The sequence below is a fragment of the Thamnophis elegans genome, chromosome 7 (assembly GCF_009769535.1).
Source record: "Thamnophis elegans isolate rThaEle1 chromosome 7, rThaEle1.pri, whole genome shotgun sequence".
Classification (NCBI taxonomy): domain Eukaryota; kingdom Metazoa; phylum Chordata; class Lepidosauria; order Squamata; family Colubridae; genus Thamnophis; species Thamnophis elegans.
This window is the reverse complement of record NC_045547.1, coordinates 55,023,874-55,039,164: the sequence shown is the minus strand read 5'-3', so window position 1 is coordinate 55,039,164 and position 15,291 is coordinate 55,023,874. Positions and strand designations below refer to the sequence as shown.

Genomic DNA, 15,291 nt, shown 5'->3' with positions numbered 1-15,291 from the left:
AAACATTACTAGCAGTTTTTTCTAATGGTAGGGTATCCAAAATCTCTACAAAATGTAAGGTTCATTGAATATAAATAGTGTACAAGTGAAACTCGAAAAATTAGAATATTGTGCAAAAGTTCATTTATTTCAGTAATGCAACTTAAAAGGTGAAACTAATATATGAGATAGACTCATTACATGCAAAGCAACATAGTCAAGCCGCAATTTGTCATAATTGTGATGATTATGGCTTACAGCTCATGGAAACCCAAATCCACCATCTCAGAAAATTAGAATATTACATGCAATCAATAAAACAAGGATTGTACATAGAACAATATCGGACCTCTGAAAAGTATAAGCATGCATATGTACTCAGTACTTGGTTTCGGCCCCTTTTGCAGCAATTACTGCCTCAATGCAGCGTGGCATGGAAGCTATCAGCCTATGGCACTGCTGAGGTGTTATGGAAGACCAGGATGCTTCAATAGCGGCCTTCAGCTCTTCTGCATTGTTCAGTCTCATGTCTTTCATCTTTCCCTTGGCGATGCCCCATAGATTCTCTATGGGGTTCAGGTCAGTTTGCTGGCCAATCAAGCACAGTACAAATTATGGCTTGAACTATCTTGCTTTGCATGTGATGAGTCTATCTCATATATTAGTTTCACCTTTTAAGTTGCACTACTGAAATAAATGAACTTTTGCACGATATTCTAATTTTTCAAGTTTCACCTGTATATACTATTGAATATTTTATTCAAAGTCTTTACTGTGTCAATTTGTAAGCCAGTTTTTACATACTGTATGTTGAAACATAATATTTAGAGACTATCATAGGATGTTTGTGAAATTTCAGTGCCATTTGTTCAATTTCACATATTTTCATAAAGCATTAGGGAGCAATCTTTTTCTATCATATGACCTATGGAGTAATACGCAGGACTTTATGTTAATAGTCATAAGCTATGGATGGAACCAGTGGTAAAAGGGTGTAAGATTATCTACCCATTCAATTTTTTTCCTTTTTGCTACCTGACCCTATCTTCTTTCTATCTGGCTCTTGCTCTGTCCCTAAATTGCAGGTTAGGACAATTGCCAGAAAGCTGAATTGAGCATGCATCATCTGGCAAGTTGCCCACCTGTGCTGAAAAACGTGATTAACAGAAGTGTATTATAGTACATGGTGTTGAAATATTTTCATTCACTCACTGTTTCACAGCATCATACTGCATGGACACTGGTTTTTATAAATGGAATTATATCTCTAAACTTAATTTTGTAAAATAAAATAATTTATCAGGAGTGGTCCAACACCTCTAACTTAAACAATATTTTAGATCAGTAGCTTCATGTGCTAATAGCAGTGTATGTTGGTTGTTTGATATGTGAAGAGTTTGTAAGTTTGTAAGTTTAATTTTATTTATAGGCCGCCCAATCCCGAAGGACTACGGGCGGCTTACAGAAGGGAAGAGAAAGAAAATAAAAGGAAGTAAAAATAAAATAAGACAAGTTTAAACGACACAGATACATTCATTTCAGTCGGGGCTGGACCTCAACAATGAGGTCAACAGCCCCAGGCCTGCCAGAAAAGCCAGGTCTTGACAGCTTTTCTGAAGAGAAGTACAGAATATTGTTCTGCAATTAATGTTTCTTCTGTTTGCAATAAAAGAACTGGCATGAGAAAAGCCCTTGCATTCAACATCTAAATATTATTTCAAATAATGGATTCGATCCAAAGCTTATAGCTTATAGATAACTTTATCAGCTGAAACATGTCATTGTAGATAAAAGGATCTGAACCCCCTTTACCTCACAACATTTTTATGCTTGAAATACTATTTAATATGGTTGGGTGCCTTTTTCTGCATGACAGTAACTCCCCAGTCTCTTTGTGCCCTGTCAAAACTATTATAGATGTCCAGCTTACAGGATGAAAAATAGGGAGGATATTTGAAAGAGTGGCTGGGTGACATGGATCAATAAGTCAAAATTGGAATTAATATGGCCGTATACTTCTAAACACTTGGAATAGGCTTGGCACATTTTTTAAAAATGTATTTTTCTCTAAACCCATCAAAAATCTATGCCTTGGAAGGCTACAATAGTATCTCAGCTATACAAAAGTCTTAGATTCTGTCAGTTCTCTCTGCATCAAATTCCATAAAATCCAATCTCCTTTAAATTAAATAATTTGGATACCAAGGTGGGGTGTTTTTTTTGTTATTGTTGAATGGAACTGACTGATAGCTAGCTCAACCCACTCTGGAGTTTGGAAGGCATTTTTTAAGTTTTGAAATTTATAGATATATTTCAAGACTCAAGAAAGCTCAGCAATAAAATAGAAGTTCAAGAATCTTCCTGACTTCCTTAAAGACACATCATTTCTCTAAAAACTGATTTTTTCCCCTAAGTTTTATTATTGGAAAGTGGAAGTGGCAGGAATATTTTATGGGCCATTCCTTCTTTAGTCAAACCATATTATTATACCAAAGGAAGATAAACTGTATCAGAGGAGTTTATGTTAGGGTTAGGGTAATATGAAAGAATCAATAGGAATCAGTTCTATTTCTCTTGGGTGGTAGAGTTTTTTCATTCAAACATTCAACTCTGATTCTGGATCTAAACCAACAGCTATTTCCTTAATTCTCCAGTTATTTCTAACTGGAAGTAAACAGGAAAAAGATATAAAAGTTGTTTAGTTGCTTAAGATCCATTCTATGGCTTATGAAAAGATTTCTGTTTAACATTTACTTTAGTAATGATTTGATTTTAAATAAGTACAGTAGAATAAATTCATATGACTTGCCTGTATTAGCAGCTTTTGTATTTTTTCAGAGAGAAAAATACTTGAAGCAAACTATATATGTAGTGCAATTATACATAATTTGCAATTTAAATGCACTGTAGTGGCTTATAGAACTCTATATGCTTTTACCCAAATATACCGAAATAAAATACTGGAAACTCTGTAAGTAAGTTGTTATTGTAGCTTATATATTAGTATGTGTTAAGCATGTACTGTTTTGCATAGTTGACATACTGAATTTTAATGTAAAATGTACATGTCTTCATTTAATACTTGACACTGTATTTTTAATACCAAATAACTGCATGTTTGGAAAAGCTAAATTGCTCTAACCTATTAAACATTATTTGTTCATATTATCCTATTTAAAGTTAGCTTTTTAAAAGACAAAAAACAAATTCTCACAAAACCATTTTGTTCTTTTTATGTTCTATAAAGAAATGCTATCCTTTTGCAAATGCATAAATTTGAAGAATTCATATATATTATAATTATATTAGAAATTCTATTGCATTCTTTTACATGAACATAAATTCAGTGTAACTGGTTCTTTTAAATGAAATAAATTGCTCCTAAACCATAGACTTCTGAGGAGAAAGGATAGGAAACTTACTACATAATTTTCCTTATTTAGTGCACAGAGAGAGCTCCTTTAAAAATGTGTGAGAAATGTTTCCAAGGTAATTATTTGTACATTCAACTGTGCGTCAAAGGACAATTCCCAAACCACTGCCACAAATGTTGTTATTAGAAGAGTAGGGCAAGTATAAGGGAAGAGAATACTCATGTTTACATATTTAGTATTTTAAAATGCAAGTATCTAAAGTTCAACAATACTAAAAATTGCCAAAAGTTTTTAAAAGACCAAAATATATTATTTCTAATTGTCTGTAAATTAATTCATAAGAATGCAAAACTGGTACGAATAAATGCCTCTTTTTCATTATTAGCAAAGGCAAGTCGGCAGGTTGACATTGCCACTCAAGGATGGTTCATTGGCCTTATGTGTGCAGTTGCTCTTCTCATCTTGATTTTGCTCGTTATTTGTTTCATAAGGAGAAATAAAGGTGGAAAATACCCAGGTAAGTTTTGGATCTACTGATTTAATCTTTGAAAAAGAAAATATTTGTTTTTATTTAAATATAATATTTCTATCACTGCTGCTAAGATTCAAAATATAAGAAGTAAATCTTTAAGTACCGTATTTTTTTGGAGTATAAGACAGACCTTTTTTACTCAAAAAACAGCCTGAAAATCTGGGTGCGCCTTATACATCGAATACAGCATATTTTTACCTCCGAAGCCCCCCCCTCCCTCTTCACCAAAATGGCCATGCATACCCTTATGGAGGCTTTCAGAGAGCTCCTGGGTGCTGGGGAGGGCAGAAATGAACAAAAAAGGGCCATTCCCCGCCCAGCCCCCAGCAGCACTCTATAAGCCTCCATAAGACTATGCATGCAATTTTTTTTGACAAAAAAACAGGCCCATTTTCCCCCAAAACAGGCCATTTTTTGCTCGTTTTTGCCCTACCACACCGCAAGGAGCACTCTGCAAGCCCCCCCCCCCAGGCTATTCATGCCTTTTATTTGAAAAATATGGGCCCATTTTTGCAAAAAACAGGCCATTTTGGGGAGGTTTGCAGAGTGCAAAAACTTTTTTTTTCCTTTCGCAAAGTTAGAGTGATTGATGAGAATTAGATTGATCAAGTGCTGTGCCAGCAGAAACAAGTCTTAGGTGCTGCAGGTTGTCAGCAATTTCCTTCTCCAGCACATGGATAAATACACCTGAAAACATCTACCTACCTACCTACCTACTCTCTCTCTCTCTCCCTACCTACTGTATTTCTCTCTCTCTCTCTATCCCTCTATCTACCTACTACCTACCTACCTACTCTCTCTCCCTACCTACCTACCTACTGTATTTCTCTCCCTCTATCTACTTAACTACTTGTTTTTAAATTTGCCTCTTCAAAACCTTAGTGCGTCTTATACTCTGATGCATCTTATACTCTGAAAAATACGGTATTTACTATCAGTGGTCCTCATCCATTCATACAACCATTCATTCAACAACTGCTCAAAGTTATAATAGCAGTTAAAAATGGGGATTTAGGACAGTTTCTTGGAGTTCTGACCATCACAGTCAAGTCATTGTGATTCTGAGCAAAGCAATGGTGAAGCCAGTAAGAAGTCACTTAATGACCCACATAATCCTCATGATAACCTGGACTGCTGTAATTTCATTACTAAGCCATATAGTCATGTGACGTAATGCTTTACAACCTTGTTATTTAGTAACAGAGTTCTAGGTTCCAATTGGTGTCATAATTAGAGAACTACCTGTATATAGTTCATTGGTTTTGGCTTAGATTAATTTTTTCCAATATGGTTTCAAAGTTACAACTATTCTGTTGTTCATCTGACTAGCTATAACATTTTAGAACGCTACCAAGAGAAGGATCAACACACAATGGGATTAAAAAAAGAAAATCTGAAGCACCCATTCTGAACAATCCAACTATAGCCAACTATTGCTCCAATTTCCAGTAGTACTGTCAAAATTGTGAAAGTTACAAATGCCTAATTTAATATGCTAGCAATACAATTGTTATTTGCTGTATGCATGGAGCTATAAAGATAATCTTGAAGAAGCAGTTCAGAAAGTGTTAAGACAACAGCAGGTGCAGAAGTGTGCTTTGAGCCAAAGGTGAAGGAAAATTATTGCAGAGAGACTTTAGTTGGGCTTTCCTCGTGTCTCCCTGGTTATGTAGAAAAGAAAAGGGCAAACAATACTGGAGTGGCAGTTTCTGTTATAGCTTTATTTTTTTCTAAGACTAGTTTTGGTCTTTTTGTTGAATATGTTTCCTGGTATATTAAAACCTTCTAGGCAGTCATATATGTATATCTTCAATCTTTCAATCTTCTTTGCCAATTTGTAATTTAGTCGTGTATTAAATGAGGCCAAGATTACATTGTTTCATAGATTGCAGAGGGTTGTTCTAAAAGATGTGTAAATTCTGTGAATGGCATCTTTAAAGGTCCAATTTTGCATATTTTAGTGAAAGAAAAAGAAGATGCACATGGTGATCCAGAAATACAACCTATGAAAGAAGATGATGGAACTCTTGGTGAATATAGGTATTACTTTTTTTCTTATTAATCATATTATCTTGGATTTGAAGATAATACTCTTCAGATTTTCTATTCAAATCATTTAACTTAGAGTGTAGTAATAACTTTCACCCACCATCTTCAGATATGATGCCACATGAACATTTTAGATGCTGTTTTACTAAATGACTTTTCAATCCAGATACAGTATATATAAATCAATATGTTAAATTATCAGACATTTAATAATTCATTTAATCCTAGCAAATATTTCAATTTGCATGATTGTGGTATTATGACAAAGCATATATCATAGGAATACACTTGAGTATTACTATAAATATACATTGATTATTGTATTTTATTCTATAACTATTGTATTTTATCCTACTCTTATTTTAAATTGCTTGTATAGGATTTTATTGGTAATATCTGTTGGAACCTTGTACGTTGATATGGCCTACAGCAGTGATGGCGAAACCTTTTTGGCTCCCGTGCCAAAAACAGGGGGAGCACGGGGGTTGTGCGTAGGCATGCCACACCCATTACGCTATGCGTGTGATCCACCCACCCCATGCACATGTGCGCGTGACCAGCGCCCCCCACTTTTGGCACTGTTTTTTTTTCCCTCCCCAGGCACCAGAGGCTTTTTAGGAGCCTGGGGTGGGTGAAAACATCCTCCCCTCTCTCAAGAAGCCCTCTGGATGCCTCAGGAGCTTCCCTAAAGCCTCCTGAGGGCAAAATATGGACCTACGGGGAACCCAGAAGTTCGTGAATGGTGACTTCCAGTTTGTCCATAGGGCCGATTTTTTACCTCTGGGGGGCAAAAATCAGCCCTACGTCCAGTCCCCCCCGTCCCCCCCGGAACCCTCATGGAAGCCTCCTAAAGGCCCTTGAAGCCTCCGGAAGGCGAAAAATGGCCTCAAAAGAAGTCTGAAGTCAGCTGGCCAACACGCACATGCATGCTGGCCAGCTGATAGGGCAACGCCTTGTGTGCCCTGACAAATGGTTCTGTGGGCCATCACAGGTAATCAGTCAATCAATAATAATAATCGTATTGCTGACTATTAATATACAAATTTATCCAAATGAATAGAAGTACGTAGTAGAACTTTGCATTTGCATCTGCATGTGTAGTAGAGCTTTGCATCATACGTTTATGCAGAAATATATTCTGTTCATCCTGGCCTTATCCCTCCATAAAAGATGGCTGAGAAATCATGAGCATATATATTATAATCATAAAATGCAGATCCAAATTATTGCACTGAAAATCCAATATTTAAACAAATTTGGATTCAGCATTTTACTTCATTCATATATTTGGTAAATGTGCTTTCAGCATGACTTTGAGCAGAAATTGATACATGCATGACTTCTATTTATAAAGCATGAAATATGAAAGTTATCTAAATGGCCTGAACTAAATTTATACTTTGTAATAAAAAAGTAGACTTTGCTCTTTGCCTTGGAATAAGCATGTATTTTCTTTGAAAATAATAAAAGTCATGAATGTAACTCAACATATATGAAAATCATCAGTCTAATTTGTTGTCTGTCTTCAAATCTAATATATCAAAAACATAAAAAATTAAATACATGCCTTCGCCATATATTCACTGAGGGAAACTTCATATAGTATTACCATAATAGTACACAATTTAATTTGCAGAACACTTCATCTCTTCAAAATAGCAAGTTTAGTTAAACCAGAAACAGTAAATAGTTTTATTATTTTAGTATTGAATTTTTCTGCAGTGCAATTAAAATGTTTATCTTTTATTTATAATTCAGTGTATATTTTTCAGCGCAGTTCATCTAACTCTCATGGAGTTATCAAATAGATTTTTGGCTTGGGGAATTTCACCTTATGGAGTATTTCTATGCTGCAGTCAGGGGTCGATGGGGCAGGAGTGTGTCAGAGCTCCCCTCCTGAATGCCTCCCTGAGGTCCCAGGATTCCTTTGGGATTTTCTCCTCTCCTTCTGTGTGCTCCTGCACTGCAGCCCCTAATTCGCTGGTAGTCTTTGCTCTTTGGGATCTTAGTGAAGGTTTCTCTCCCCCTCTTCCCTCTGGTTGGGAACTGATTCTTAGAAGCCCCTTATTCCAGTTCAGAAGATGATTCCATTTGTGGAGCCAGGTTAATCCAAGTAGGAGGGACCTGCTTGGATTATCCATTCTGGGGACTACAACAAAACTGAATGTCTCTTTGTGGCTCCCCATCCCCATTTCCATAGATTCAATTATGAAGTGAGTTGCCCCTCTGCCACTGACCCATGCAGTGGCAAAAAGCTATGGGTACCCTCAGTGTCCTCAGTCTCAGTCCCACTTTCTCTGCCACCTCGAAGCTAATCACACATCTGGTGCACCCCGAGTCCAAAAGGGCTAACATCTTCCCCTGGGTGCCTGACAAAGGCATCCTTAGCTCCACTGTGGTCATGGGGATCACATGTTGACTTACCAAGGGGTTGTCGTCAAAGTCTGTTTCACTCTCCTCCAGTGGGGGTTCCTCCCAGTTCCTCCTGGGTAGGAGGGGGAAACTCAAAGGCCTCTACCCCCTTCAAGGCTGTTTCATGATGCCTCGGCAGTTGCTTCTGAAGCTTCTTGCCCCCAGCAGCTGCAGATTTGGGGCTTGGTTTGGCCAAATGGCAATCAGCTACTCAGTGTCCCTCCTTCCCTCACTTAAAGCACGCTGTGGATCTCAGTTTGGACACTAGCCCACCTTTGACAGCAGCTGGAGGACTTGCTCCAGCTGCAGTTGCCACGGTGCCAGTTTTCGGCCAGATCGATGTCTACCTCAACACATACCAACACCTTAGATCTCGAGGGACCCCTCGGGAGATGCAGGTGTGATGGATTTCATCAGTAAGCCCATCCTTGCTTCCTCGGGCCAGATGGACATATGGCAGGCCAGCTCACGGAACTCCTGGGTATATTCTGCCCCCGTGTAATGGTCTTCATTCAGATCCTAGCCTTGCGTTCAGCTAGGAGTCCTTGAACTGCTGACAAAGTGCTACCATAAATTGATCATAGCTCCTTAATTGGGGAGCATTGTTGTTGTGAAGACTAACCATCCTCTCTACTGCAGCTCCCTCCAGAACCATGGTGACACATCTGGCTGCCTCAGATCCCACTTCATCTCCATACTCCTGCATGTGATTCCAGACTTGGGCTAGAAAGAAGCCAAGAGCTTTGGGATCCCTTCTGTATTTTATTCCCAGAGGAGGAACCTTAGGAATTCAATGCTTCTGGGGATTTCTATCACACTGGGGGGGAGGGGCCGAGCCACCATTGCACCTGCTGGCTGAGCAGCTACAGCTGGAGCTGCCCCCTGTGGAATAACAGAGGTCACCACCACAACTGGGGAAGGGGCTGCTCCCCCTGCTGCCTGGCCAGTCTGGGCAAGCTTCTAGGCAAGGGTTTCCCAAGCTCTCTGACTCTTGATCACCTCATGCAGCAATTGCAATGCATGGCTCAGCAGGAAGACCTTCTTGTCAGAGTCCTCTCTGGCGAAGTCACCATGCTGCCCTCTAGTGAAGGTCATCCCTGGTGGATGCTCCCCATGGTCTTCCAGCCATTCTACGCCTAGCAACCAGCCACACTGCAGCTCCTCCAGCCACTCCATTTCATATCTGCTCTGGCATGGCCAAAGAGAGGTTGATCCCAGGGCTCTGGACTCTTCCCAGTCATTCCTGTGGGTTGACATTGAGTGCTCAACCCCCACAGTAGACTAGGGTCTCCAGGTTGGCTGATAAAGCAGATCTTGCCTAATGTTAGGCCTGCCTCCATTCAAAACCCAAGAAAGAAAACCCCCAACTCCACTGAATTAAAGAAGAGATACTTTTATTAAGTTTGAAATGATAGCAGCAAAAGCAAGACAAGATCTAATTCAAAACACGTGAAAGTTACACATTGAAAGAAACCCCAAATCCCTCTCCTCAGAGTCCAGCACTGAGAATTCAATCAATGTTCAGCATGATGTTGTGCGAGAGCTACTCTTCAGGAATTTTGTGCATCTAGAGTCATGGATGACCATGACAGAGTATAAACAACTCCACTAGGTAGTGCCATAATTCATGAGTACAAACCTCCCTTCCAGTTCTCATGGGACTGCTACACACCAGCTCATTTCTCCATCCCAAATGCCCAAGCCCCCCTCCCCATTTCTGCAAGCCGATAGCAAGCAAGCACACTGCAGAAACCCATGCTGGAGAATCTACGGCTGACAGCTACCAGGAAAAAAAGATAGTCCTACCATGGATAATAGTGTGTAATTTTTTACAGAAATAGAACAAAAATAAAGGTATCAGGCTTTGGCAAAACCACTTAAATATTCACCACATTTATTTTATTAGACTTGATTCATTACCAGATACTGTTGAAATCTGTGCCTCTATAGTAGCATAAACAGAAACAAATCCATGATGTATTGATTGGTAAAATAAATTTACCATTGATTGGTAAAATAAATTTACCAATATATCTAGCTCAGTATATAAAATAGCAAGGATCCATTTCTATATAAATTCTTCATTGTTAAGATAGTGTAAATTGTATCTTTGTTAAAATAATGTAGCCAAGGCAGCACTGCTCCCACACAACATATTTATTTTGCATTACTTTCTTTGTGTAAGGTAAGAAGAGGTGCCTTGTGTATCTGAATGACACATTATTAGCAATGTTTGCATAGCTAATTATTAAAACTGGGACCTGCAATGTTTATGCATTGTTTGTTACTTCAATGGTGCACTTTCTCCAGTGGCATTATATAACATCTGTGATTTTATCCAAACCTGGGAACAACTGTTTATAAAAATATTCATTCTGTGGAAATATTTAAATGTGTGATTGAATTCTGGTTCTGGTTGAATTAAATACTCATCACTGTCCAGGATAGAGTGTCTGCTTTTCTTGTTAGGTTTTTTCCATTTGTTTCTTCTGTACCCTTTTAATAAAATATATAGGTCTCTTAAAAGGTAATGTTAAATATTTCAACCCTGGTATGTGTAAAATATCATATAAAACATATTATTTATTATATTTTTGTAATGAAGAAATCAATGTTTTCTTATAATCAAATTCATTTCCCATTCATATGAAGGAATTGAAAATTAAAAAATTTAACAAACTAATTTAAATGCACACCATAATTTTATGTTTGAAGACCGAAAAGCCATATCTAATGCTTGCCATTTTTTGTGTGTGCAAAATTTGAAGTCGAAACCCATGTATGGTGGTAAAAAATGATGTTCTGCTACTGGAAGCTTCTTGTGTTTAAACCATGATTGTACCATGTATTCATGCCAATTACACTCTATTAATTTATGTAATAACTAAATGTTGCCAAAATCAGTATGCATCATTTATTTCTTAGTTAACTATAGAAAATATATTTGCTGTACTTGTTTCTAAAAGATGGTTCCTTTATTTTTTTCAGTGACATGGATGATCACAAGCCTCTGAAAAAAGGAAGCAGGTCACCCTCAGACAGGACTGTGAAAAAGGAAGACAGTGATGATAGTTTAGTTGATTATGGAGAAGGAGTCAATGGCCAGTTCAATGAGGATGGCTCCTTTATTGGACAATATAGCGGGAAAAAAGAGAAAGAACCTGCAGAAGGAAATGAAAGTTCTGAAGCTCCTTCCCCAGTTAATGCAATGAATTCTTTTGTCTAATTAAAGAAACTGTTCCATATCAACATTTACATCACACTTATATTTGTTCCCCTAATTATAGATAAGAGAAGAAACAAATATTCTAACTAATGAAGTGTTTTTTCTATAAGTATAGAATTTAAAACAAAAATCTAAATCAGAATGCAAAACATGAAGCATTTTACACAGCATTTGTTTATAAAGATGTTAAGATGAGGAACATCAGTTAATATTGCAAATGCAGTATAATGCGTGCAAAGTCTTGCATATATCTAAAAATAAATCAGTTATGCCAGTGAAAATGATTTTCAGAAGTTGTTAAACAGTCTTTAACTAAATCCCTCAAGTCCATTCCCATTGTCAGAGTGTTATAGTAGTATTACATAGAACTTCAATGTCTTTGTGGACATTGCTGTGAAATTGGTGACAATGTCTAGCTTAATGTCATTATGTCTCTTGCAAGACAGTTAGGAACAGGATGTACAGTATATGATTGAAAATGACTAAGTATGACATATTTTCTGATGCTAACTGAGATTCTGATACCTGCTTTTTGCTTCTCTTATTTTAAAGGCTTATTAATTATGAAGTATTACTGCACCACAGTGTTCTATTTTTTGAAATATAGTACACACTGGGTTTTATGTTTTTTTTTTGTTTTAATTCATTTTGGAGTTGTACACTTATGGATGTAAAATTTTCAAATTATAAAAAATTAGACCAGAAATATACATGGCAAAATATATTCAGTACCTTCAAATAATGTGCATTTCATTATGTACTATAACTGGCATCATCCACCAGGAAGTTTTCTGAACATGGTAAACATGTATTTAAGCAACCACCAAACAAATGCAGAAAGAGTACTTGCAGGAATGTTCTCAATGTATTTTGTCTGACTCAGTTGATTTTAACAGTGTGTGATTAATTGCCAAAGTAATCCAATCACTTTCAAATACTCAGATATGTTGGTTTGATTAGGAATGGCTTGTATTTAAGCTACATTAAAACTCATTGAGATTTCATTATTTATGGAGATGAATTATAAAATACAACTTGCTTTTTCATGGTCTTATTCTCAAAATAATATGCGAACACTATAACACTTCAACACTATCATTCCCCAACATCTGATGGGGAAGCTGACCCTATTGGGCCTGAACACCTCCCTCTGTAATTGGATCCTGGACTTTTTGACTGGAAGACCTCAGACAGTCCGGATCGCAAACAACACTTCTAACACCATCATACTGAGCACTGGAGCCCCTCAGGGCTGTGTGCTCAATCCCCTGCTGTTCACCCTGCTGACGCACGACTGTGTAGCAATGCACAGTTCAAATCATATCATAAAGTTCGCTGATGATATGACTGTGGTGGGTCTTATCAGCAAGAATGATGAGACAGCACACAGAGAGGAGGTGGAGAAGTTAACGAACTGGTGTAAAGCCAACAACTTGTCTCTGAATGTAGACAACAAATGGTTGTTGGCTTCAGGAGGACACAACACGGCCACTCCCCACTGAAGATCAATGGCTCCTCCATGGAGATCGTAGAGAGCACCAAATTCCTTGGTGTTCACCTGGCGGAGAATCTCACCTGGTCCCTCAACACCGGTTCCATTACAAGGAAGGCCCAGCAGCATCTTTACTTCCTTAGGAAACTGAGGAAGGCACAGCTTCCACCACACATCCTCACAACCTTCTACAGAGGGACCATCGAGAGCACCCTGAGCAGCTATATCACTACCTGGTTTGGGAATTGCACTGTTTCGGATCGCAAGAGCCTACAGCGAATAATAAGGACAGCAGAGAAGATCATTGGGGTTGTTCTTCCCTCTATCATGGACATATACACTACACGCTGCATTCATAAAGCCAGAAACATTGTGGCTGACCACACACACCCCTCATACACACTCTTTACTCTCCTACCATCTGGAAAAAGGTACAGAAGCATTTGGGCCCGCGCAAACAGACTAACCGTTTCTTTCCACAAGCCATCAGATTCCTCAACTCTCTAAATTCTTAGATTTAGAGCTATATGTAGTTCTGTTTTCTCCTTTTTTTCTTTTTATCTATGTTGTCTTGGTCCTGGGCAAATGTCGTTTCATCTCACTGTGTACTGTACTGTATATTGTTGACATGACAATAAAACCAACTTGACTTGACTTGACTTAATACAGCATCCAGATTTATCTCTCAGTCAGAAAATCAGAATATAGCTTTTAATAGAGTGCTTGGCATGAAACGGTATAGAATCCTACAAAAGAGTTAAATCATTTAATAAATGCTAAGTTTAATTTTATTTAAATGGCCTCATATTAAGTGCAAACTCCCTCTCATAAACATACAGATACACACACACACACAAATTATCATTGAAAAGATTTACTTCCAAATATAAAATGTTATATAACAACCTATGGTTGAAAGAATGCTCAGTTTCATTTGCTAATAAATTGGTTTTTCATAACTTGCATCAAGTTTAATTTTAAGTAAGCTTTTATATGTAGATATTTTGTTGAATTTGTACATACCCTTAAAGTGTAGATGCTATATGCTATTAGGTGTTATAAATAAAAATGTTTTGGTTGTATTGTGTAGGATGTACTTTAACCAATAAGGTGATTGGTATTTTAAAGCATCTACCAAAATGCATATAAATTCAAACTTGGACAATAAAAAATTACTTTTCTTATTGCAGTTTTCAGGTCATGTGGTAAGGTTTATTACTGTGTGATGCTTCTGTTTTATCACAAGGATGATTAATGCCTTATTTAGAAATTGCACAGCATTAATGTGTGACCAAGTGCATCTAATATTTGAGATCACAATATATTTGCAACTTTGATGCATATACTATGTATGTAAGGCACAATTTGCAATGCCCATCTCATTAGCAGTCCAAAAATAAAGTAGGTATAGAGCACTAATTGAAAAAGCACAAAAGGGAATAAATTTACCAAGATTTTTCAACAGTATTGGAAACCGGTATAAGCTTACAATTAAATGGAGATGTGAAAATTATCCATGCATGTGAAGATACACAGTTAAGGCTACTTCTGTAATGATGCAACACATTTTGTATTAAAATAAACGTGGTTTTAAAATTTCATTTTTTCTCAGTATATTGTTTGCCTGTAGAACTCAGGAGATATGTTTTTCCATATCAAAATATCATTAAATAAAACTAAATAAAAGTAAGGCCATTTGACCATTTTCTGCATTAGCATATCAGAGATACACAGAGATAAAATTACTGGTAGTAGTTTAATTCTGAATTTAGATTACGTCATACATTCTTCATGCAGAACTATAAAACTATTTCCCTTTGGTATAGATAAGATTAGGCAAAAGTAAAATTATGCAGTGATTTGCATTGCAATGCAATGAGATTAAGAAAGAGAAAAAAACCCTTTTTTATTCCTTTAAGCTTCTCACATTCAAAATGTTATTTGATTTTCTGCTTGCTAATTTACTCTTCCTTTATTGGTTTTGTGTTTTAAACTTCTTTTATTCTCTGTATATGTAACATTTGTTTATTTCATAGTGCTCATTCATTTTTCTATTCAGTTCAATTATACACAATTGTATTTGATACCTGGGCAATTCACTCTAGTTTCTTTAGTACTACTCGAATAATCCATACTATATTCAGTACACTTTTATGTTTCCCCTGACATTCAGTTTTCACTACTGAATCACAAAGTGGGCACAAGTATACAAAAGTTGTTTTTTCCA

The 15,291-nt window shown here is 37.1% G+C and overlaps 1 protein-coding gene across 1 annotated transcript in view; it reads left to right on the top strand.

Annotated features, from left to right (window-relative positions):
* NRCAM (neuronal cell adhesion molecule) overlaps positions 1 to 14,206 on the top strand; it is a 58,336-nt gene extending 44,130 nt beyond the window's left edge. The window contains 3 exon segments of the mRNA XM_032221902.1: positions 3,739 to 3,870; positions 5,847 to 5,925; positions 11,335 to 14,206. Of these exon segments, the coding sequence (XP_032077793.1) occupies positions 3,739 to 3,870; positions 5,847 to 5,925; positions 11,335 to 11,572 (449 nt within the window). The 3' untranslated portion in view covers positions 11,573 to 14,206.
* The last annotated feature ends 1,085 nt before the right edge of the window (positions 14,207 to 15,291 follow it).